The following is a 25,064-nucleotide window of genomic DNA, read 5'->3' as shown; positions in this document are numbered from 1 at the left end:
AAGAAGAAAGAAAAGAAAATCCTCGGTTTTCCAGGCTCGCGGTGATCAGTCGGCGCTCCCAGGTTAACATTTAGCTCCAGGTTCTTCCTCTCCCACAAGTCCCTCCCCTGAAACCACGAACCCTGTTGTGCTCCTGAAAGTCACTGCTCTCCCCTCTGCTTAGTCTTTTTTCCGTACAGCCTTGAATTACACATTGTCCCCTTGGGGGTGGGCAGCAGGGTTGCCCCCACCCCAGACTGTCCCCTGTGCCAAGAACGCTGCTCTCGGTTCTGGTTCCATGTGGTGATGGCCAGCTGAACCTCCTGATGGATGGTCAACAAGCAGCAAGATCCTGGCATTTAGTGCTGTCAGCAGCTGGGCATCAAAAGATGGGTGTCCGGCCCCTTCTGGGTGGTGGAGGCCCCCTCCTTTAGGGAAGGGCAGGTGTAGGAAATTGCTGAGTGGACACGGGTGGACCATAGTGAAGGCCGGGAGAGAGCCGGGACATGGGGCAAGGGTCAGAGGCGGAGGACTGAGGAGGCCCAGAGAAACTACGGCTTGGATTCCAAATGCAGCCCGGTGGCACTGGGGCGAAAGAAGGAACAACTGAGAGCACAAAGGTTGCATGTCCCAACCTGTGACCCTGAGGGAGTAAGTGGGGACACCACCTGCTCTCTGGACACACCGAGAGCACCTTCAGGTTGTCCTGCTGTGAGTTGAGATGAGCGTCAGGGTACTGGGATGTGGAGGGAGCCACTGCTACCTGGGTACTGAAGCATTGGATGTTCGCAGAGTGGAGACCTACGCACCTCTGTTGGCACCAGTTGGCCCTCCCTGGTGACTGAGCCCTCCTGTCCTCTCTCCACCTGCATAGCCTCTGTGAACCTTGACTAGAACCAGGAGGACTTCACATGTGCAAGCTTGGTTGTGTCGCCCCCTGCTGAAAGGGCTCCCTGGGTTTCTCTTCTTATGAGCTGAGGTCCCAGAGGGGAGCGTGACCACACCTCTAAGTTGTCCAGGGTGATTCTTAATAGCACCCCCTTTCTCTCTCCAAAGTGTCTCATTCGGGGTGTAAGATAAAGCAGCCATCCTACCTGAGAGGCGCAGAACGACCCTGCTACCTGCCTCCACACCCCACCCTGGTTCCACGGGGGAGCCAACACCTGGACGGTGCCGAGCAGGTCAGCACCCGCTCCCTCTGCCGCTCTCAGGCCCTCCCCTGCCTTTCCTGGGCCATGCGTGCTTCTGGGTAGTTTCATCCCATGGCAAACCAGGCTACTCTTCTCCCCTCTAGGATGGCTGCTGCGGGGTTGGCCTGCAGTCCCTGTCCTTTCTCAGGTCCAGTCCCTGCAGGGCAGCCCCCTCCTAGTTTCCTTCCACCCTGTGTCCACCTGCCCTTGTCCATCTCTGACTTGGGGCACTAACCCCTTGACTCCTGGGCAGTTCCATCCCCTGTGCACTGAATCCCCTCCCGTAGATCCCATGTTGCAATCTTAGAAGCCTCACACCACTACAGTTCTTTGGGTTGATCTCACCCTGACCAAGTTTTCTGGATTGTAAGGAGAGGTTTGTTTGGTTTTGTTTTCCTCAGACATGATTGCTTTGCTTCATTGTTTGAATAAGTGAAATGCAAACATACCTTCCTAACTAAGGCCCCATTGATTAGGAGAGTGTTTTTCCCCAGACTCAAGTCCAGAATTCTCCCTTACTTATCATCACCATACCCTGAAGTTCATAAGACCCACCCTGGAAGCTTCCCAGACCCTATTAGTATGCAGAGTTTAGCACCCAAACATCCAGCCAGATTTTGCAAGGAATGATGATTTTGACAGAAGCAGGTTCAGAGCTGTTGGGGTGTTTTGTGTGTGAGGTGGAGGGGCAGGAAAGGAGGTCGTCACGACCATGACCACCTCAAGAATGCAGCTCCAGGAATCTCTCCCTGAAACTTGAGCACGCTGCATACGTCTTTTGAGGGACGCCAAGTTGCATTCAACATGAATCATAAATAAGCAAAGTCTGCAATTTACTTATTGTAGAAGTAATCTGTCAAAAGAAAAGAAAGAAAGAGAGAAAGAAAGAAGGAAAGAAAAAAAGAAAGAATGTAGAAATCCTTCCTGAAACTGGACTTCAGCCTTCAAAACCGTGGGCAGAGAGGGCCATCTGGTGTGGAGCCAAGCAAACACATGCTCTTTTTTGTTTTTTTACAGTTTCCTTACTAAGAGTCATTGTGATTCAGGTGATCTTACAAAAGCAAATCATTCTTGAGGTTTTGTTCTCAGGGTTGCATTTCGAGGACCTCGGTTGATTCCCAAAGTTAATGCTTCTCCAACCCATTAAAATCTTATTAACCAGGTAAACAAGGCTGGCCTGCTGACAGATTCTTAACTGATCAAGGTCAAAGCCAGGGGTAAGGTAACCAGCAGCGGGCCAGCAACCATGGCCAACAGAGGAAGCTGGTAAAGAGACAGCAGAAGAGCAGCCTGGGGCTGGTAAATGGTGTGGTGGGGCCATGGTGCTGGAGACCGTGGACAGGAAGTGGGATAGTGGAAATAAGGAGAACTGGGAAAGGGGACTAAGCAGGAGGGAAGAGATACTGCCATTCTTCGTTTTGGTACCGGGATTGAACCCGGGGGTGCTTAAACACTGAGCCACGTCCCCAGCCCTTTTGAGTTTTTAATTTGAGACAGGGTCTCCCTAAGTTGCTTAGGGCTTCACTAAGTTGCCGAGGCTGGCTTTGAACTTGCTGTCCTCCCGTCTCAGCCTCCCAAGCTGCTGGGATTATCAGCGAGCCCCACTGCTGCTGGCTAGAAACTGTAATTCCAAATCTAAGCAGTGCCCTGAGCCCCTCACCTTTGCTCCCCAGGCCTGTCTTCCTCCAGACACAAACTCTTAATAGACCCACGGATCTCAGAGTACTATGAGTCTATATGATTAATGCCTACAGACATTGCTAGCTTAAGTGACACATTTTCTTTAGTCTAAATAAAACCAAGGGAAAATATTGTTAGACATGAGCATATTCCAAATGCTATCTCTTGACTGGGTGATGACCATCTGGAGGTCCTAGAAGAACCAGATCACCTTGAGCCACCCCGTGCTGCACAGAGAGGAGAGCTGAGCCCACCAGGCTGAGGGGCACCTCCAGGGACTTCCCATGGTCACTGTATTATTTATTTATTTTGCATAAATAAATTGGGAATTTTGCATAAATAAACTGGGAACTTAATTCAGTCAAGTGAGCTACATCTCCAGCAACCCCATTTTGAAATAGGGTCTCACTATGTTGGTTAGAGTCTCACTATATTGCTGAGGCTGGCCTCTAACATGCTATACTCCTACTTTAGCCTCCCAAGTGCTGGGGTTACAGGCATGTGCCACCATGCCTGGTCCACAAAGTCTCCTTTAAAAGAAGACCCCAGAAGGGAGTCTCCCTCTGCAGCACCCACATGCCTTCACCTTTGAGTTTTCATCCTGCTCCAGTGCTTGCTCTCCTGAATAAATCACCTTGCTTTCCTGATTAATCTCTGTGCCTGTTTTGATGCATCCTGAAGTTCCTTCCTGTGGCATAAGTCAAGAACCTACCAGGGCTGAGTCGAAATCCCCTTCTCCCTTCTGGGAGACCTCCTCAGACCCCTGTTTGTTGACAAAACCACAAGAGAAAAAAATTGACCCATCCTTGGGTTTCCTCATATGTGATCTGTATTCCATTTCAGTTCATGAGAATTCTGACCTACACCCTAGTTCCTTGTTTAAGTAGTTATTTTTAGATGTTGATGGTACCTTTGTTTTATTCATTCATTTATATGTGGTGCTGAAAATAGAATCCAGGGCCTCACACATGCTAGGCACGTGCCACAACCCCAGCCTAAACCCTAGTTCTAGAATCAGTCTCTGCTCCTTGTGATCAGATGAGCCTTCCTAATACAAAGTATTGTACTGAAGCCAAAGACTATAAATTCTGCAATCTGTAGATTTCAGTAGATCCATGGTTCTTAACTGGGGTCCAAACTGGCAACTTCTGGAGATATTTTTGATGTCACCACTGGGACAGGGGGATGCTACTGGCATCTAGTAGGTAGAAGTATAAAAATGCTGTTAAACATCCTGCAATGCACATACAGCCCCCAAACCAAGAATTTTCTAGCCCCAAATGTCAGTAGTGTTGAGGCTGAAAAACTCTGGCATCAACAACAGGAGAAGCCTTGGAGGGAATCGATAACGTAGGGAACAACAGAGGGTTGACCCTGAAGTTTAGACTTCTACCAGAGGGACCATGACCCACTTTGGAGGACACTATACGATTTTACCTGTTGCCAATTCACAGGCAACTGGTGTCAGTAGATGCTCTGGCCAGGACAACCCAAGAGCAATCTAAAGTGGATTACTTTTTTTTTTTTTTTTTTTTTTTTTTTTTGCGGTGCTGGGGATTGAACCCAGGGCCTTGTGCTTGCAAAGCAAGCACTCTGCCAACTGAGCTATCTCCCCAGCCCTCCCAAGAGCATTCTAAGCAGTCACTGCCTGAACAGAGAGCGTGGATGGTCAGGGAAACTGAGGCTGATCCATTTGACTGTATCCATTCACTTGTCTGCAATCAGGGGACTCTGTGAGCCAATAGTCTATTCATATCACAGGAGTTAAGTGGGCTTAGGCGAGAGGTGAGAGGGGCCAACTAGAGACAAGCAGAGGGGCAGCAGATATAAATGCACACAGGTCTGAGAAAGTTCATGTGATGGTAAGTTCAGACAGCAAGCGTGGTCTCACTAAAAGGTGCTTTCATTACGTCAGCTTTTGGCTGGGCCTGTTCAGGAAAGCATGTCTCCCTCAAGAGCATGCAAAGTAGGAATCCTACAGTAAGAATCACTGCTAGGACTTGAAGACAAAAAGCAGCATTGTTGAAGGTCAAGTTGAAGATAGGCTTCCCCTTTTCCATACAGAATGTTTATAGAAAGTATACTCATCAAGTGTTCAGAGATGACAGGAGGCAGTCGGCTTTGTAAATTTGGAAAATTAGTTTTTAATTAGGTTGATTCACAGAGGGCTAAATCTAAAAATCGTATTTTCATTTATTCATTTAACAAATTTAGCATTTTGCCAAGTGGTAGTGAACCAAGGAAATATAAGATGTGGTGCTCTCTTAGATTAGTTGGGAGTACACGGATAAATAAGTAAATGTGATGTAGCAAGGGGGTCCCAACTGCCCCAATAACTTGGTTCTGTTCTCTTCTAACTGTGGTCTCTGGGGTAGTTAACTATCCTTCTGAGGCACTGTCATGTCACAGAAGTGTCGGATATGTGCAAGAGAGCCCATGAATTCCTGGCCAGCACGCCACATTAAGGAATCCATGAAGTTAGCCGTTATTATCAACAGAACCCTGCTATGACTGAAAGGACCTTCTGCAAGACTAGGGAATCAGGAGGCGTGAGAATTTGCAATTCTAATTATCCAGGTTTATAATGCCATGTATCTATGCACAACAAAACTTGTGAATCAGCCCGAGTGATGGCAACTAGGAGGTTTTTAATCAAGAATGTTTACTCTCCAGGAGGTCTTAAAATAAAAAGGGGCTGGAGTCCAGGACTTCCCCATCAGAATCCTTCTTTTCGGCTCCACTTCTATTCCGTTTGGGCCTGAACTACATTTCCCAGGATGCTCAATTGCTAAGGTTCCTGCAGGATTGGTCAGAACCACGCGGAAGTGTTACAGGTCGCCCAGCAACGGGCGGAGTCCTGGACCGTGACTGGATGCGCACGCCCCTTCCCTGCCTCCCGCAGAGTGACGAAACTCCGCCCCGTCTCTGAACCGCTGGGCCTCCTCCGAGTTTTACTTCCAGCCGTGAGGCAGCGCCGTCTCTTTCACGCTTTCACCGCGGGCCTCCTTAGGCTCCTCCCCTTTTATGCCGGCAGCTGCAAAACCTAGGAGACTGGATTACAACTACGGAGTCGGCTGCGCGGCTCTCGACAGCGCGGTGCGCAGGCGCGAGCGGTCGGCCCCGGCGCGCGCGGCGCTCGGTTGAAGCAGGAGTGAGTTCCTGGGCGAGGAGACCCGGCGGCGCGCGAGCGGGACAGCGGGCGAGCGCCTCCTCTATCCGCCATGGCAGCCCTGCGCTACGCCGGCCTGGATGACACGGACAGCGAGGATGAGCTGCCCCCGGGCTGGGAGGAGAGAACCACCAAGGACGGCTGGGTGTACTATGCCAAGTAAGGGGCCGTAGTGGGGCCGCTGGGCCTGGGACGCACCTCTCGGGGACGCACCTGGAACCCTGCGTCCTCGAGCCTGGGGCGCTGCACCGCCCGGCTTGGCGAGGGCGGTGCTAATTGACAGCGATCGTTAAAGACCCGAGGGTCCCCAGAAGGGGTCGGCCCCTTTGTGGGCTCTGGGTCAAGCGAGGTCACCCGGCAGCGGCCAGGCGCGCCCTCTGCTGTTCAGGAGGCAGCACTGCACGGTGCGGTGATGGCCGATGTTGTTCCACCAGAGACAAATTTTTAAAAATGCACATGCTCAGCTCCTTCTTTGGAGGTTTGGGTTGAAGGTCTAAGAGTATATATCATCCTAAAAACAAATGCCATAGATAACTTAACTTTTGGGTACCTTAGCAGACCCTTTCTCCATTAACTGTGTGATCTTGAGTTATTGAAAGAACCGAGCCTCAGTTTTCTCATCTGTAAAATGGGTGGCTATAAGGGTCCATTGAGGCAGTGTGCATAAAACACTTAACGCAGGACTCTTTAGCACTTAGTCTTTTTGATGTGTTGGTGGCTCCAGCTGTGTCTTTTAGGCTTGGTTTCTGAATAACTTGGGGAATGTCTTAAAAGTAGACATCAGATCTCTGTAGAGAACCCATTGCTGCAGACTCTCCACTTGGGGAGTGTCTGTTTTTTAAAGCCTTCCAGATGAGTGGATTATTACCTGGCTTTTAGAAACAAATTAGTATACAGTGTGATTTTTATGTAGAATAAAAATTTTTCCTGGGTCCTTCACCTCCAGAAATTGAGTTAATTAGTTTGGGCCCTTCCCTCTCCCCATGGGTAGGTTGATTGACAGACTGAAATCTTTCTGGTGATTGTGATCTACCCAAGGTTGTGACTGCTGCACTCTGTGGTGGCCAGGTAGAAAGAAAGAAAGTAAAAAGAAAGCCTCTAATTCATCTGGTTCATTCAGGACATGCAGAGATCTAACCTTCAAGCCTCAAGCTTCTTGCTGGGCACTGAGGTAGTGAGACCCGGTTGTCTTTTTTTTTTTTTTTTTTTTTTCATGGGGGAGGGTACTGGGGATTGAACCAGGGAGCTACATCCTCACATTCAATTTTGTTATTTTGAGACAGGGTCTTGGAGTTGCCCATGCTGGCCTCAAACTTGTGATCCTCCTGCTTCAGCCTCCCAAGGCATGGGGATTTCAGTTGTGTGCCAGCATGCTCAACCCAGTTGTCATTGCCTGTGCTCATGAGCTGAGTGACATATTAGTCTGAGTGCCATGTGTGTGCCGAGCGGCAGGCTGTCTAGCGTGAGGAGTGTGTGGGGAGGTGGGCGCACAGTAGGGAGGCAACCTGGCAGGCTTGGCACCGGAGCAGTGTCTCACAAGGGGAAGAAGGTGATGGAGCGCGTGGGCAGCAGGGCAGCCCGGGCAGGGACGGTGAGTGGAGACCACAGGCGGGTCGTGTTCACGTGAGGCAGGGAGGAAGGACCCAGGTGACAGAGGCCCTTGTGTGCCTTGCTGAGCAGCGGGGCCCGGTTGTCAGGCCCGGGGTCCCCTGCAGGTTAGGAGCCCAGGCCTGACTGTAGGTTCGTGTCTTTAGGAAGAACTGAGGCTTGGGGGAGTGCAGGGGCCGGTCTAGCAGCAGAGAGGGCGTCAGCGGGCAGGAGTCCAGGCGATCCCCCCACGGCCACTGCCCCTGCACCTGGAGATGTGTGCACTGCCCCTTTTCCTTCCTCAGAGCTGAACCCAGACGTCACTCACTGCCCCAGAGACCTTCCCTGCCTGGGCGCCCCACCCCGACGCGCATCCCTTTGGCGGTCTGCTTCTTGGTCCTCAGTGTTGTTGGCACGTTTCTTCCTATTTGCTCTCCGTGTCCCTCCACGAGGAGGAGCCTCTTCTTGTCACCTGCCTCCCCAGACTCGGCGCCCAGGAGCTGTGGCAGCAACAGAAGCACGTGGGATGAGTGGTGAAGGTTCCCCGGGGCCTGAGGGCAGGTGGCATACTAGACCCCAAGGCACTTCTGGCTTTCTGAGCCCTGCTGTGCCTCCCTCCCCTGTTGTCCTCTGGCCAGGTACCCCAGGGGCCCCTGCTGCTTTTCCAGTTAAGGCCCAGGGACTTCCTTCCCAGGCTGGTCCTGCCTCCCACTACCTTACTTCCTGTGGCTTGGCTTTGCCCACCTGCTTCCTTCCTGGGGACGCCACAGGCATGTGGCACTTGCAGAAGTCCTTCTCCCGCCCTCAGCAGTGTCTCTGGTCTCTCACTCGCCCGTCTGGCCCCATGTCACCTTGACCCTGCGACCCAGCTGGCTGCTCCCAGCAGGGGTGCGTGTCTCTGCAGACCCTCTGTTCTTTGACTCGCAGGCTGACGGCTCCCTGGATCGCTCTACCTGTTCGCGATCCCGCCACCCCCTTGATCGCTCCTGGCCTGCAAGCATCCTGCCTGTCTGTTCCCTCCTGACTCGGGAAGTGACACTCTCTTGGAGTTTGGTGAAATTTGCTGATGGGCCCTCAGACCACCCTGCAATTCCTTCCTTTCTCCAGATACTCTTTCTCCCCTGCAGCCAGGCCGTGCCTGAGGACAGAGGCCGTAGCTCCCCTGAGGCCTCGGGCTCTTGTGGAATTCCCCTCTTGTAGCTTCAGCACCGTCCAGGTGTGTGGGTGCTCCTGGGCCCCTGTGCCCACAGGCACTCAGACCTGGGAGGACAGGTCACATGGCTCCAAAGCCTGCCGGGCGGGGCGGGGCCGGGTGCTCTAGGACATCACATCCCTGAAGGCAGCCCTGAGCCACCAGCTGGCAGGGCCGCGCCTCCCCAACCACCTCAGGGCAGCCCCGCTGTGGAGATGGGGTTGGAGGGACAGTCCGGTGTGTCATTGTCATCCTGAGGGCTTTCCTGGACCTTCCTCCCCTGTTCCCTTTTCCTGTGAAGCCTGGAGAGGTGGCGAGCCCCGCAGGAGAGGGTACCCTCGGGCCCAGGTGGCTGTCCTCGCTGGCCGCTGCAGGCCCCTGCTTTCACAGCGTGAGCCTTAGGGGAGCGCACTTGGACGTGGAATTCACATAGTGTGATATCAATTTAATCTTGATCCTTTGGTTTAAGTTAAGATCACTGTTAATTATCTCTTTAAATGACAGAAAGCTTCCTGAAAGAAGAAACGGAGGACTTCTGTTTAAAGGGGAATAAGATCACACTTGGGGGACATGTGTTGTGATTTTCTCTTCATTAAAAAGTCATTTAAGGTTATAATTAAAAAGAATACTTTTAATTAATTTTTGCGTATAAGCATTTACTTAGACTAATCCTCCCTGGGGCGGGTGCGCTCTTGGCTCTGCGTGTTCACCCTCGGGTTCTGCATGACCCCAGGCAGCTCTTCCTGTGCCCAGGCACCGATGAAGCCGAGGCTGTGGAGGTTGGACATCTGCTCCAAGGCATGGGCTTGTGAGTGGCGGAAGCAGGGCCGGGGCCTCGAGGCTTCGCAACCTCCCTCCCGGAGTACCCCGTTTTCACTCAGGCCTGGGTCCCCGGCCAGGTACAGCTGTGTCCTGCCCTGGACGATGGGTGACGTCTGGGAACACTTCCTTTTGGCACAGCTGTGGGGGCTGGTGTGTGGGCACCTGGGGGCGAGGCCGGGGATGCACATAGGGGCCCCCACCCCGGAGCCCCAGCCCCAGACGTCAGTAGTGCTAGGCTAAGAAACCCTGGTTTGAACAACTTGTCACTGCCAAGAACACACGCTGACAGAGTCTGTTCTGTTTTTAAAATGTCTTCCAGGATACCTGAGAAACGCTCTGAGTGTGCTTTGTGGCTGCTCTGGAAAGCGTGCACTTGCCACATGAATCTGCACTTGTGACCTGTGGCGTGGGGCAGCGGGCTGCGTGGGCTGAGTGGCCACCCTGGCTCGCCTGCGCCCGGGCCTGGTGTTCTGCCCTTAGGGTCACGTTCTAGCTCTATCTTTTGCAGTACGGGGAATAATTGAACCCAGGAACTCTCTACCACTGATCTCTGTCCCAGGACCTTTATTACATTTTTTAAAAATTTGAGACAGTTTCTCACTAAATTGCCCAGGCTGGCTTTGATCCTGTGATCCTCCTGCCTGGGCCTCCCCAGTCTCTGAGATTGCAGGCCGAGGTGGCAGCCACTGCACCTGGCTAGAGGTCACTTTCTTGAGTGCAGATTTGTTGGACGCTAGACTGCAGGCTTGTCTGATGTGTGCCCAGGAGACGAAGATTCCTCTCAACGCCACAGTGCCACGTCTCTTACCTTGCAGGAGTGCTCACCTGGCAAAACCAGGAGCAGGGGCTTGGGGTGCTGCCGCTGTGTTTGGCTTAGCCAGTCGAACAGCCTTCAGTTGGCAAGGATGAGCAGGCGTGGTTTCCTGCTGCTCCCCTGGGGCTGTGGGGGGAGCGGGTAGGGTTGTGCTTTGGAGGGAGTCGCAGTTTCCGTTTTGAAATTGGATTCGTGGTAGTTGACATAGCGTGGGGTTTACCTTTGCCACTGGTAGCGCCCGCTGGCACCGCGATTTAATCAGGATCAAGCATGTCCAGGGTCAAGTGCCTCACCTTCCAGCAGCTCTGTGAGGCAGGCGGAGAGGAGCCACACCTGGGTGACCTCAACTAGTCCTGGCAGATCGCTCCTTCTGCCTGTGAGTCCAGTGTCCCTGCACTGGGCAGAGGCCCCACTGCCAGGAGTTTGTGGAAAAAAAAAAAAACCAAAAACAAAAAACAAAGAAACAAAAAAACAGACCAGAAATCTACACTTCATGAAAAGACAGCCCTTGCTTATGACTTGCAAAATTTTCCAGAAAGTTCATGCTCTCTATATTTATTTTTCCAACATAAGGAAGGAGTGTCCATGTTTTATTGTCTGGATGATGGTGATTAATACTGTTTTCTATTTTGCAAGAATACGTGGACTTTTAAGAAGTCCACTTAGCCTTCGGAGCCTCCCCCGGCCTCTGGCTGTGTCCCTCCTGAAGTGACTCTGTGTTCCTGGATGCCTTGCCACCTGGTAACAGGTGCTGCTAGCCTTGGCCCACTGTTTTAATGATGATTTTATGTTGTTCTGAGATAAAATGCTAAGTTTGTTGTGAAAATCAGGCCAGTTTGTATAGTCGATTTGTTCAAATAATGGCTTGCAATTTTGAAGACTTCTTTCATGTGAAACCATGTGAAACCCTTTTTATGCAGTGTCCTCAGAGCAGCCCCCTGGGATCAGTACTAGAATTGTTTCCATTTTGCAGATGAGACAACGGAGGCTCAGAGGTGGAGGAAAGGTGCACAGCTTGACCAGAGGTGCCCAACTGGGTGCCTGAGAGTCCACCTCCCTGTGTTCTCAACCGCCCCTGTGGGCACTGAGGAGTTGGTGCTTATGAAATACTTGGAAGTTTTACCTGTGGAAAGAATGCACATTTAAGAAGATTAACATATTCAAATTGTATTTAAATATCTGCATTATAAATTAGACTTTATGAATTTTATTATTATATCCTAGACTAAAAACAAATACAAAACTCCTCTCTGGGTATCCTGGGTGATCCGCAGAGCTTTCTGAAGTTGCCCCCTAGCTGGTGCCCTTCTCCTCCTCTGCCCTGTACCCCCCGCCCAAGGCTGCTCAGGACATTTCTGCAGGATTACTTCTCCAACTAGGAATGCGAGCTGTAAAATTTACGTTTGCTTATTTCTGTTCTGTGAGTTTGTTTTGACTACTCTTGAGAGGGTGTCATTTGAACAACTTTAATACAATTGATTATTGCTTAGAAATGCTAACTTTTACTAATAGTACTGTGGATTCTTTTTTTTTTTTATAAACAGTCACACTGAGGAGAAGACTCAATGGGAACATCCGAAAACTGGAAAAAGGAAACGAGTAGCAGGAGGTTTGTATGTTGTTGTCATAAGGAGACAGTCTTGTGTTTGAAACATTAATTATGTTGGGAGAATGTCACAGTGAGGTGACAGGTCGCTGGGTTATTCTGGGAAGGCACTGGTGGAGAACCATCAAGGAACTAAATGACTTACTCCAAGAGCCCGTGGCATTTGGTGGAAGGAGATGGTAAGGTCTCGGGGTAGCGGGGGTGATTTCTTACTAGTCTTAAACAAAAAAGTCTTAAAAAGAACGAGGCCTTTGGGGTCTCTGAGGTTTCCTGTAGCTGCACTGTGTGAGAATCGCTCTTGGTTTGTCCTACAGGATTAGGTGTGTCAGTGCTTAGTGGAATTCCATAAAGATCACCGTGACTTCTAGGTGCTTCTCAGTGAGTGTGTGGGGCACAGGATAGACGTACAAGAATGGCAAAAGGGAAAGAAATGTAGGAAGGTTCTCGCTCTTAGAGGCTCAGGGTCCAGCTGAAGCGACGTCCTGAGAGTCCAGCTGCTGTGTGACCTCACAGGAGGCAGTGGGCACCAGCATGCAATGGTGTCCCGTGCCTGGTGCGCCTGCCCAGGCGTCTCTGCGCTTACTTGGGAGAATTCACACTGATCTGAGCGACGGGGAAGGGTCCCCCCAAAGCAGGAACTGAAGGGAGCATTTTAGAATGGGAGCGAAGCAGCCTTTCGTTGAGCGAGAGGCAGACCCGAGGAATACAGCTGGGGCCCCGCGCCTTCTGCAGCTGCTCCCAGGCTGCTGTGGAGGGTTGGGCCTGGGGGCAGGGCTGGCGGGCGTGGCGCCTCCTCTCCTGAGCCCGAGCGGGGGAAGGGGCTTCAGGTCGCCTGGTGCTCACAGACCTGTCATCTTCCCTGTTTCAGATTTGCCGTATGGATGGGAACAAGAAACCGACGAGAATGGACAAGTGTTTTTCGTCGAGTAAGTGTGTACTCAAACTGCTGTTGGCCGTTTTCCTTCTTAACAGGAATTTTTATTTATTTATTTTTTTTACTTCTTCTATTCTTCCCCTCCCCACCCTCCCTTTTTGTGGGTTAGTATCCACATTATATTTAATTGTAAAAGTATTTTTAATTATAAAAGTAATACACATCGGTTGTAGACAAGTCTGCAGTAGTGCATGCCTGTACCCTTAGCAGGAGTAACAGCTGTCAACCGTTTGGGGATTGTCCTTCCAGCCTGTCTTCCCCACCGCCTCCCCAGTCTGTTTTGTGTCCCAGGCTGTCTTCACCATGTGAATGGTTTAAAAACCTGCTTTTCCACATGATATATTGTGGTCATTTTCTCATATCCTTATTTTTTAAAGAGAATATTTTATGGCTCTCGAGTGTTACTTTGTACAGATATACTACAGTTTTATAAAATTGCCTATTGGGATTGATGTTGTTAAGTTTCTGTTATTGGGAATCTATGATTATTTTTTGGTATCCTTATCTGTAACCCATTTTCACATCTCTCATTCTATGTTTAGAATAAATTCGAGTAATAATAACAGCCACCTTCTAGCACGCTGCCTGAGTGACGTGTGGTTCTCATCATCTGTATTTATGTGTCTGTACTCTCAGCCCTTGTAGTTAAGAGGGGCTGTTTTCTGACCGTCAGTGTTTAATGTGGAGGTTGTTTATTTGCCAGATTAGGATAGGTTGGTTAATAGATTGATTTAAGCAGAATTTTTCTTTTTCAGTGTTGGGGACTGAAACCAGGGCCTTGTGCGTACTGGCCGAGTGCTCTACCACTGAGCCACCCTCTGAACAGGAATAATCATTGTTTTTAGAAGTGACCTAAACACTCTGGGGTCAGGACAGGCTGCTTATGGATTGCAAAGTGCTCTTCCTTCTCTGAGCACACCTGGGACGAAGCATCTGCAGTTTCTATTTTTGCTTTCTTTAAAGTTGATCAAAAATTTACCTTTTCAGAAATTTTGAATGCTGCATCTTTTCTGGAACTTCATGGCATTTTCTAGTGTCTTCACCGTACCCGACTGAACCAGAGCCTCCTCTTAGCTACCTGCCTTTGAGCTCTCTAAAGCACTCAGCCAGATCCTCATAGTTAGAGAGAGGCTTTGTTTTCACCTCTCATTATCAGTTCGTGTAATAATAGTTCATTAAGTAATGTAGTTATAGTAACAACTGGCTCAAGTGGTTTTTGAACAAATATGTGAACTCTGCGCTGCGTTGCCAGGATTGGGAGCAAATGGGCCATAGCTTGCTCGAGGAGTCCCTGAGCTGCACGGGCAGCCCCCAGAGAGGAGACGCACAGGCTGGGCGGGCGGCGTGTTGTTGCCTGTTGGTTTGTAAAAGGCTTTTTCCTCTTTGACTTATAAGTCTTATTCCTTAACAAATGAAGCATACCAGCCTTTCGGTTGTCTGTTATCAATGTTTTTTTTTTTTTTTTTTTTTTCCCAAGTTTTTTCTTTTAACTTTGTTGGTTCTTTTAAAAATTAATGGTGGAAGTTTTAAAATTTTGTGTAGTCAAGTGTGTTTTCTCTTGTGCAGTCTCTGCCTTTGTATGTATGCTAGGGAAGTTCTTTCCCTGAAATGGTGTAATTGTAATTGACCTAGAGCAGTGTTTCTTCAAGCATAGTTCGGATCCACAGCATTAGCATCTCCTGGTAACTTCCCTGAACCCCATACCTAATTGCAAGGGTGGGTCTGGCAACTGTGCTTTAACAAGGTCTCCAAGGGTAGCTTGAGAGCCCTTGGTCTACTCTGGAGAGGGGACTTTCACCTTTTCTGTAACAGGCCAGATAATGATTTAGGCTTTGGGGGACATATGGTTTTTGTTGGAGTTTTTCAGCTCTGCCATTGTAATGCTGAAGGAGCCGTAGATGATACAAAAATGATGGTCATTGCTGTGTTTCAATAAAACTTTATTTATAACAACAAGTGGTTGGTGGGCCATATTTGGCCATCTGCTGTTCTACTTTAGAAAAGTCGTGGGCTTTGGAGGCAAGCTGGAATTCAACTCCCTGGTTTGTCATCTCACTTCTCTGAGCTGTTGCAGTGGCGTGCACTTGTTGTTTAACAATCAGGTCTTTAGTGGAAGGAAAAGAAAGCACAGTTTGTTTCTTTGACCATAGGCAATTTTAGGCTACCAAGGTGAAGTTGCTGAGGGGTCAGGGGAGAATGCACATTTGGCAAACCAGCGTGAGTCACTCCTGCACAGCACAGCACTATTGTCTGTGTGTAACCTTGGGCTCAGTGTGTCACCTGGCAGGCTGTGGTATAATAAAGGTCTAAGTATTCCTGGGTCTTAATATTTACAAGTGATAGGAATAGATTTTACATTAAGTTATGTATTTTATTTGTTTCTGGTGTTGTGGATTGAACCCAGGGCCTCACAATCTGCTAGGAAAGCATTCTACCACTGAACTACATCCCTGGCCTTCAACCATGTAATTTTATATACACAAATACATTTTATATCATGAAATCTTATGTATTTCTGGAGGGTTCTTAATAGTTTTTAAGATATTTTTGTGCTGTTTTGAGGTCTTTACCTTAACTCCCAAGAACACATTTAAAATGTAAAAAATAAATTCTGTTACAAGGAGCAACTTACTAATCCATATTTCTCAATAGCTTTTAATGTTATATAAATTTTAGGTAATTCCAGATCAAAAAGGCAGAATACTTATAGGAGGTCTGGGTGTGGTCTTAAGCTACAAACCATTAGAGTTTCATTAGTTGGTCAGCTTCATATTTACTACTAAGAATTTTTTATCAATTTAAGTTTTCTGCTTATCCACCAGTCTTTTGAGGCACTTGCACAGGGCGGAGAGATTTCATTGGAATCTGTGCACAGTAGTGACTGACAGATCTCGTGGCCGCGTTTACCTGAATTAAGCCAAACCCCAGGGCCTGCCCAGCAGCTGCCTCTGCGATGCAGGGATGCGAGGCGTGGGCACTGTCTGATGCAGTGTGCTCTGCAGCTCAGCAGGGAGGGCTTCGTGACCCTCTTCCCAGCCAGCACTGTGGCCCTGCCAGGGACCAGGAGAGGGTCTGCAGGCCCTCCTACTAGTTGGGCTTGTGGCCCAGGGATGCTGGGTTACCATAATTGGGAGATTGTCCTCATGAGCGCTCACCGCTCGCTCGCGGCTGTCTCTGTTCTTTGCAGCCATATAAATAAAAGAACCACCTACTTGGACCCCAGGCTGGCCTTCACCGTGGATGACAGTCCCACAAAGCCGAGCAGCAGACAGCGCTACGACGGCAGCACCACCGCCATGGAGATCCTGCAGGGCCGCGACTTCAGTGGCAAGGTGGTCGTGGTGACCGGAGCGAACTCAGGAATAGGTAGGCTGTTGGCTTTCCTTGTTCTGTTTGCTTAGCTTTTGTGACTGCTGGTGTGAAATCCGTTTAGATCTAGCAATAGTGAAAATTTTATGGTGGTTCTCTAATTTTAAAGTGTGCTCATAGCCTTTCGGCTGCTGTTTCATTAAAACATGGCTTTTTAAGCCCCAGCACCCCACAAGGGCTGTGTGGGCGACCTTGGGCGTTCTGACAGCTGAACGCTCAGCAAAGGACCAGGGCTATTTTGGTACTCAGGGCTTAGGGACAGCAGTCTGAATCCAAGAGTCTGTGACCTGGTCTGTGAAGTGTGCGACATATTCCAGTTACCTGGGGTTATTCAAATCAAAATTGCCTGGTAACAGGATACGGGGAGGGACAGCGCATCGTGGCTTCAGAACAAAGAATCCTGCAGGTCTTACGGGTCACCAGCACTATCATTTTCCTCTGGGAACAGGATCTTATTGCTTTCTAAAACTGGAGAATTCACCCGTCTTCACTTCTCAATTAACCCCCTTGATTGCCAGCATTAGGCACAGTGACCACTGCATGGAGGGCTGGCCGAGAGGGTGACCTTCCCTCAGCATCCAGGCAAAGCAGGTGCTCACAACATCTTTCTTGGGAGGGTTGTTTCATTTTGGTCCCTGTGTATCCATTCTGAATTAGTAGAAGTCGACCACTTTGAGGAGTGTTTGCATCTTCAGATTTGCCTACAGATAAAGGAAATGGATTGTTCCCTCCAGCCCCTGATGCGCCCATGGTGGCCTCTCTCTTGGTCTTGTGTCTCCTGTCTCTCTCTTTCCTAATGCCGAATGACTCCTTGGCCCTCCAGAAACATTCCCCAGCACCTTCAGGGCAAGCACAGCAACATTCTGAAAGGGTCAGTGAGGCTGGGGTCCCAGACAGAACTTTGACCGCACCGGCCTACTAAGGTAAAGAGGCAAATGGAGTTTAAAAAAATTCAAAGGGATTTATGTACAATCAACTCCGAAGACTTCATCCTGGGCTTCAGCCATTTTTTCAACCTTACATTGGGGTGAATTCTGTACCATCATCAGTGATGTCAAAACTGGTGATGTGATCTTACAGATAAGAGCTGGATCCTCGGGGTCCCAGAGGCAGCGTGTTGTGTTGAATGTGCTGACTACTGTTATGGTGCAGGACCTGGACCGGTGCCGTGCTGAATAACTTAAAAAAGATTTAAGGGCTTAGGAAGAATACCTTTGTTTATTTAAGCTGACAAGAAAATTAACCGAAAGACCTCGTTCCTTTACTCTTAGCTTCACAGATTTTCTTTAATCAGCCAGATGGGTGCACGTGGTGATTTCCTGCGGGAGGGTGTGGGCTGCCCCACCTGAAGTTAGAGAGCAGACCTGGGGTGTGCCCAGTGCACTTCCAAACATCTTGGCACGCAGGCCTCAGAGTTGCCTTGGAACATAAAAGGAGCCTCGCCTGCATGGCTGTCTGATTATGGTGGAAGGACCAGGGGAGACTGAAGTGCGGCAGGGGAGCCGCTGTTGATCCCTCCGAGCTCTGGAACAAGCCGGAGGCCTCTGTGCCTCTTCGGGGCCCACTTCCCAAACGCTTCCTCCCTCTGTCCTCAGTTCATTCTGTGGATGCTGCGGCAGGTGTCCTTGGCCGGGCTGGGTGGCGGTCATGAGCTTGGGGCAGGCCAAAGGTATGGAAGGTCCCGGGAGACCAGCTTTCCTGCCCGGCACGCACGGCTCTTCCCTAGCTCCTGCCCCACCTCTGCGTCGCCCTCACCTGTCAACCCACTCCCCTGTCGGGGAAGCATCAGTCTGAGCGAGGGCTGCTGCTATTTATTCTTGGGTTTGAAATAGCACGCTGCAAATTCCAGCATTCAAAGACTTGCAAATCGCCTTCCTCTGCAGCATTGGCATCAGGCTAAAAGAAAAGAAGAGGCTGCAGACAGAGAGGCACGTGGCTTCCGTCACGACTGAGCCCCCTTTATGTCCTGCGTGGTTGCCTCAGAAAGTGCCCTTGCCCCGGTGGCTGTGGCTTCTAGATAAAGCTCTTTCTTCCACTGAGCTGCGCATCCTGCCAGGTTGTAAATTGTCCTCTCTTCTTCGTTTCTGCGCGTTTCAGATGAAATAGCTGCTTGCAGAGTGCACTGGACATCTTGGCTTCCAAGACATTCAGGTGTTCCCACCAGCGGTGACCACTCTCTAGACGAGCAATCGAGTAGCCTTGGGAACGCCTGTCTCTGACATGGGTGGCAGTGGTTATTTTGAGAGTGGTGACTACACAGCTGTAAACCGGTGCCCGACGTGCCCGACAAAGTCTGACTTGCAAATCTGTAATTCCCACGGTTCCTTAAAAAAAAAAAAAGACTTCCCACGAGGTGCTGTGTCGTTGGATGTTGGCGTTGCTGTTGGAGAGGATCCTGGATGAGGAAGGGCACATTTCTCCCTATGGGGTTGCATTGGGATCCTGTGCCCTTGAAGTGACATTTAAGCAGTTCTGTCTTCTTGACGCCTTCCTTCCCCGGCTGTAAGTGATACAGAACTATTGTGGATTTTTGATATTTGATATCGCTAAGGCAGTCGAAGACATTCTTACTCAATTCAGTTGAAAAGGATTAGGTCAATTCTGGACGAGAGGAGGCTTTGGGGGAAGTGTTGGACGCGCTGTGGGTTCCTGGAGTCCTTGTCTTTACAGTTAAGGTTTGTAACTGGATTTTACCTCCGTTGACTGGATTCAGCCATCCGGACTGGGGGGTGGGCAAAGTACGGCTCCTGTGCTAAATCTGGCCCAAAGCTGGCCTGCTGCCTAACTTGGTAAATAAAGTTTCACTGGAACACAGCCATTCCTGTTTAGTATGTCACCAGCAGGACTGGGTCATTATGCAGAGGTCATGTGGCCTTCACAGAGAAGGTTTGGAGATGCCTGCGTGAGGTGGCCTGGCCCCTCTCAAAGAAGTGCTGCCTCATGCTCCCTCAGTTGGCCCCGTGAGTGAGGTTGGATGAGTGGACGCTCCACCCTCAGGAGGATGGTGGCAGCAGTTGCCTGTAGCTGGGAACCCGCGTCCCCTTCCCCCGGCGTCCCCTGTTTTAGGTAGCTGCAAGGATTTGGATGTTGTCTCATCAGAAACTAACACTCTTCTCTCCTTGACCTTTGTTTAACCAGCTTTATGAACCCGACGAAGTTTGTAGATTGAGAGCTGTAGCTTGTGGACCTCTCTCTGGAGATCAGCATCTCAGTTTCCAGGGGGAGTCATCTCTTCACCCAGAGCTGCTGCTAGCAGATCAAGAGGCCCGGAGCCCCACAGTCCCGACCGCCACCCAGTCGAGGCGAGGGAGGTCACCGCTGTTGGTGGCAGCGTAGACTGAGCGGGAGGGCCTCCCTGAAGTTAGCCGTGGTGGCTCTGATTTCATAAAAGCAAGTGGATTGGCTTCAGCACGGTGAACACTGGCACAGGACTGCGGAGTCTCAGGAGAGGGAGTTTCCTAGGCTAGGGAGGCCGCACCACGGAAGGCCCGTGGCTTGCTTCCAGACTTGGCCCGCCAGTCGAGCTGATTCGGCCATCACACACGGTTGAGTGTACAGTGGCCCCGTCGCCTGCAGCCTGCGGGGCCGTCAGCAGAGCAGGCTCCTGGTGAGGCAGGCGACGTGAATGCCCAGACCTGGGGCAGCGGCCTCTGTTCACTGTCTGCGTTTGAAACCCTGCAGATTGAAGCTGGGAGCTGCAGACGTGTTATCATCGTATTTGTGGGGAAGCAGCCAGGGCCTTGTCAGACACCCATTAGAACCATGAACACGTACGAGCAAATTAGGTTCTTCAATCTAAGCTTCAGGGTCGCGAAGAGAGGACTTTCTGCTTGTTGCCACCTGAGACCAGTGGTGGCCAAATTTGATTTTTAAATTCCTTTCTGAGTTGAGTCAGGATGAAAAGTTTCTTCCATCTTTTGAGCCTTTATAATGTCGGGCTGTATCAAGTGTTGTGGCTTTAAATCTGAAATAGCCTGGCCTGGTTTGGATTTTTGAACCAGGGGACCCATTAATAAAACCAAGATTGTTCTGCCCCAGAGCAAGTGCCCACTGACCTCTTGGTGAGTTCCAGCGCACTCCGGACCGACGTCCTCACTGCTGCCGCTGCCGCCACCTCCCGAGGCTGTTCCAGTCTCTCTCTCTCACACACACACATCAAAATTGACACACTTGAAGTTACCAAAAAATCCATGCTCACGCTGTGGAAGGCACCCCGAATTTGTTCTTCTTAAGCAAAATGAAGCTATTAGATTTTCTTAACAGGGAATTCAAGTGTTAGTGTTTTGTAATTTTATCTTGACCCACTTGTAAAATGTCGGGGAATGACTTCCAAACCATGAACTGAAACCATGGTGTGAAGCGTGCTTGCTGCAGTTTTATTTTTATTTTTAAAATGGGTTCTAATTAGTTGAACATGACAGTAGAATGCATTCATACATTTTGATAAATCATACATAAATGGAGTGTAATTTCTCATTTTTCTGATTGTACATATTGCTGCACTTTGATCCCACAGATCGTCACCACGACGAGTCCGTACCTGGCGTAAATGCTCCCTGTCCTGCAGTGACAGGAGAATCCCTCTCTTCAGGAAGAGAAGGCTATTTGTCCCTAAGGTTTAAAGACACACTCCCCAGCTCACACGATGCCAGCCTCCTTTATACGGCCGCGTCTTTGTTTTCCTTTCTGTATCTAAATTTTGCCCTTTGCTCCCTCCCCCCGCCCTGCCCCCAATTATTCTCAAAGGCCCGTGAACCCGGGTCTCTGGGCCCACGTACATCTGGTCATCTTCCTGGGCAGAAGGTGTCCCGGTGAGGTCACCACACTGCTGGTCTCCTCTCCACTCGTTGACAAGGTCTGTGCCACTGGGGTCTTGGCATTTATCTTCTTTTAAGAACATGCTCATTAAGAAGAGGAAGAATTCCAAAATAATCCAAGTAACCTTTTGGGGATTAATTAAAAATATTTGTGACAGCTACGCTCTTATGCTAAAATATACCCATGTATTGTAAGTAGATGAACTGAAATTATTTCATTCTGAGAAACTGTTGAAAGTTCTGGCAGTATTGGGAGAAGTCCTAGATGCCATTACGCGAACGCTGAGAATTGGTCCCTTCGTTAGTACCTGACGAGCTGAACGACCTTTCGCTTTTTTTTTTTGTTTGAGATAGGGTCTCACTGGGCTCAGCCTCCCCAGGAGCCGGGACCACAGGTTCAGGCCACCACACTCTGCTCCTGTTCTCCTTTAAATGCTCTTACTGAACCTGGAAACCACATGCGCACAGTGTTGACAAACTCCTCCTGGGAGCACGAGGCCGTCTGAGACTCTGACGCTCATCGCGTTGCTCCAGGACCCCGTGTAAAACCCACAGGAGGCGTGTGCATGCGGGCTGTGCACGTGCACCCGGCTGGTCCTCCGCCGCGTGCCCTCCAGCAGCCCTCTGTGCACGCGCCTGGCCAGGCCCCAGCCAGAACGTTTGTCATGGGAGGTTGTAGCTGAATTCTGTATTTGCATGTAGTTCGGATCTTAACCTTTTCACAGTGTCAGCCTAACAGACGAGGGTCGCAGAGGCGGCTGTGCAGTGACCAAAAGGTTCAGACTGGTGATGTAGAGAATGTTTTAAAATGTCATCCGCCCCAGTCGCGGGTTTGTAGTGTTATGTAAGACTTGAAAATCATTTTCAAAAATCCAATTGAGACAGTTCATCTTCTGCTTTTGCATAACACAGTGACATGGTAAGACTCGCAATGAAAGCAGTTCACGCGTTTCCTGTAATTAACCTACAAGCTCAAACGTTGGTTTACGTTTTGATTTTTTTGTCCACTAGAGGGCTCTGTTGCCCTTTGATTCCATCAAACAAAAGAGGCAGCGGCTCGATATAGTTTTCTTCCTCTAGCCAGTCTTGCTTTCATTTTTGTTAAATAATGCCTTTTGCTTTCCTAACATATCTTTTAGGTTTTGTACATCTCAGCCATAGAGTTCAAGCCGAAGACTGTTACTCATGTCTCTGTTTGTCTCTTTCTCTATCTTTTTGCTTTGCGTTTTTGTTTTGTATGAAATGCCGAGGATGAAGAGATCCAGTTAATAAAAAAGGCCCATTGTATTCAGGGAGCCCCTTGTTCTGCCAAATGACACAGGGCATGTGTTTGGTGACATTATTGGTTTTGAGTGTGCTGGTCTATCAATAATGTGATTTCTTTTTTTCTAAGTGGAAATTGTAATATTTAAATATTAGTGCCTCTGTTTAAAGCTCATTTAGATCGCCTTGGGGACCTTAGGTTTTCCCTAAGAATGTCTCTCCCTTGCCGCTGCCACCAGCCTTACCTAGTGTTATGTAATGTATTTTAATTAGATTGTTTATTAGAGATACATTCTTGTACTGGAAGAAAATGTATCCTTTTGGGCGCAGTTTTTGAAGCCAAATGCTTAATATAAAGCAGATAGCCAGTGCTCTCCGAGTCTTGTGGGTGGTTTGGGTTTTGGCTGCATGACTGAAGTTTGAGGCAGCCCAGCAGTTGTATCCTGCAGCTGTCAAACAGAAACTTGGCCCAAAAGAAAACAGTCTGCTTTATAAACTGCTTATTTTTAAATTCCAAATGGGAACAAAATGAATACACTATATTTTGTATTTTTATTTATATTCTTTTTCTCAGCAACTTTTTCTCTTTTGAAAATGTGAGCACCTGGAATCTTTGTGAATATAAACCTGTATCGTCCTAAAACTATTCCACTAAAGATGTTCGATCATCCATGTGCCAATGTGTTCGTTGTTTATCAAATAAATTGTTAAAACTGGAGGCTATTTTGGGAATTATTGTGGACTGGACGGTGCAGGTGACAGTGACGGCTGTTCAGCCCTGGACCGTCCCCTCTTGGGTACAGTGTGATCTGTGTACCTCCTGCCCTGGACTGCATTCCCACGGCGCCCAGCCATGGATCCTCCCCTTTCTTCAGAGCAGTGTTTGGGTCCATCAGAAGGCTTCTTGCAAAGCTCTCTTAGGTTAAGGTGCCACTGGACTGACCAGGAAGCACATCCCCATTGGTAGAGGCTGTTGCCTAAATCATCCCCCTTTCGTAAATAACAGCACATTTCACAGAGTGCCAGTCCCGGGCCACACAGAGCTAACTTGGGGCGTGTAGGAAACTTCAAGTTGTGTGACATGGTTGAAATCTGATAATCTCAGACCTTTGCGTGTTTGCATCTCAGGCTGTGCTCGGTGGACTTTTTTTTTTCTCTTTTGGGATGTTTCATATTGGAAATGATATTCAGACAGAGCTGTCCCTGAAGCAAATCAAGATCTCCTTAGACTCCGACAGGAGACCTAAGATGGTGTGTGTGTGCAGCAGGTCCAGAAAAAGGGAGCGTGAGATTGGGGTGGGACCCATATTCTAGTGTCTCTGTTTCTCTCTAGTCCCTGTGACCAGCTAGGTGAGTGGACCTAGTCCTTTTGTTTAACCAAAGTATTTCATCAAGAGAAAAAATGTCAATCAAACCTCTTGTTTGGTTGTGTACAGACTGAAGTTAAAACCAAAAACATTCTCCGTCTTACTGCTGAGAGGTACTTGTTTGTTACAGATTAGTGTTTGTTGATTATTATTGTGTTACATTGATAGCCTTTCACAGTTTAGGAGGATTCTGTGCAAGACGGCTGTTTTGGAATGCAGTGAAGATGAAAGAACAGAGAGGGGAGGTAGATCACCTGACATCACACAGCTCCAGTGGCGCCTGTTAGACTACAGCAGGGGGCGTCTCCCTGCCTGCCTGGGGTCCCACCCGCTGTTCTCGCCACCTCCATGTTCCGAGGAGAAGTAGCACAGTTCTTACTGAGCTCTTCCCAATCAGCTGGTTAAGTCTGTGACCCTGAGTCTGGAATTGGATTTATTTCAACAAATGCCTTTAGGTTGGGCGGGACCCCTGGAGGGCGGGCCAGCAGATGGGCAGACCGCGTGTCCAGCGTGGGTTAGTACATCCATGCTCGCTTTGTGGCATTCTCCTTTGTTGTCCTGAGTGCAAAACAGGTGCTGGGAAAGAACTTTGGGGGAACGGGAGCTCGCATTGGTCGTGGTCAAGCCTGTATTGACGCCTGGTGTTAGGCTAAATTAGCTTTACGTGAGTCCTCATTAAATGATTAAAATTATTTTAATGTTATTAAGCATGTATTCCTTAAGAAAAATTTAGAAGATGCCGATAAGAAAAAAAAAAAAAAAATCAGCTGGAATCCTTACCAGCTAGAAGTTGACAGTTCAGGTCCAGCATCTGAGGATCCAAGCCTCCGTTCCTCCCCCTTCTTCCTTTTGTGAGCTTCCAGTTAGCTGTGGTGGTAGCCTCTCCCTCCCTGTCAGTGTCCCACATCCCGAACGGTTGCATAGTATTCCACCATATGGTTCCGGGCAGTCCCCCAGAGTGGCACATTTGGGTGGATTCCAGCTTTCTAATAGCTGCGGAATGCAGATGAACATTCTGTGATTAAATGTCTGTACCCATCTGTGAGTACTCTTATGGTTTTATTTTGTGGAAGTAGAACCGCTGAACCGAGAGAGTTGCTCCTGAACCTTAATATCTTGATTTGTTTTGTCAAGCAGCACCCAGTGTGTTTTAGCAGTTTGAATGCCTAGCAGCCCTGCGGTCCCAATCTTGGGAATTTGTGTTTGTTAAAAAGTATCAATTAAGTTTGCATGTCTCAGACGATTAGTAAGATTGGGCAGCTCTTCAAGTTTGCC

At 49.2% G+C, this 25,064-nt stretch overlaps 1 protein-coding gene across 3 annotated transcripts in view; it reads left to right on the top strand.

Moving 5' to 3' along the window:
• The first annotated feature begins 5,964 nt into the window (after positions 1-5,964).
• The window catches only part of Wwox (WW domain containing oxidoreductase), an 889,380-nt gene continuing 870,280 nt past the window's right edge, over positions 5,965-25,064 (top strand). For all 3 annotated transcript variants that reach the window (XM_047527374.1, XM_047527375.1, XM_047527376.1), the window contains exons 1-4: positions 5,965-6,177; positions 11,978-12,042; positions 12,908-12,965; positions 16,161-16,339. In XM_047527374.1, the coding sequence (XP_047383330.1) occupies positions 6,071-6,177; positions 11,978-12,042; positions 12,908-12,965; positions 16,161-16,339 (409 nt within the window). In that variant the 5' untranslated portion in view covers positions 5,965-6,070. The remainder of the gene's footprint in view (positions 6,178-11,977; positions 12,043-12,907; positions 12,966-16,160; positions 16,340-25,064) is intronic.

Source organism: Sciurus carolinensis, chromosome 16 (genome assembly GCF_902686445.1).
Source record: "Sciurus carolinensis chromosome 16, mSciCar1.2, whole genome shotgun sequence".
Classification (NCBI taxonomy): domain Eukaryota; kingdom Metazoa; phylum Chordata; class Mammalia; order Rodentia; family Sciuridae; genus Sciurus; species Sciurus carolinensis.
The sequence above is the reverse complement of the archived record's forward strand: the minus strand, read 5'-3'. Positions and strand labels throughout refer to the sequence as shown.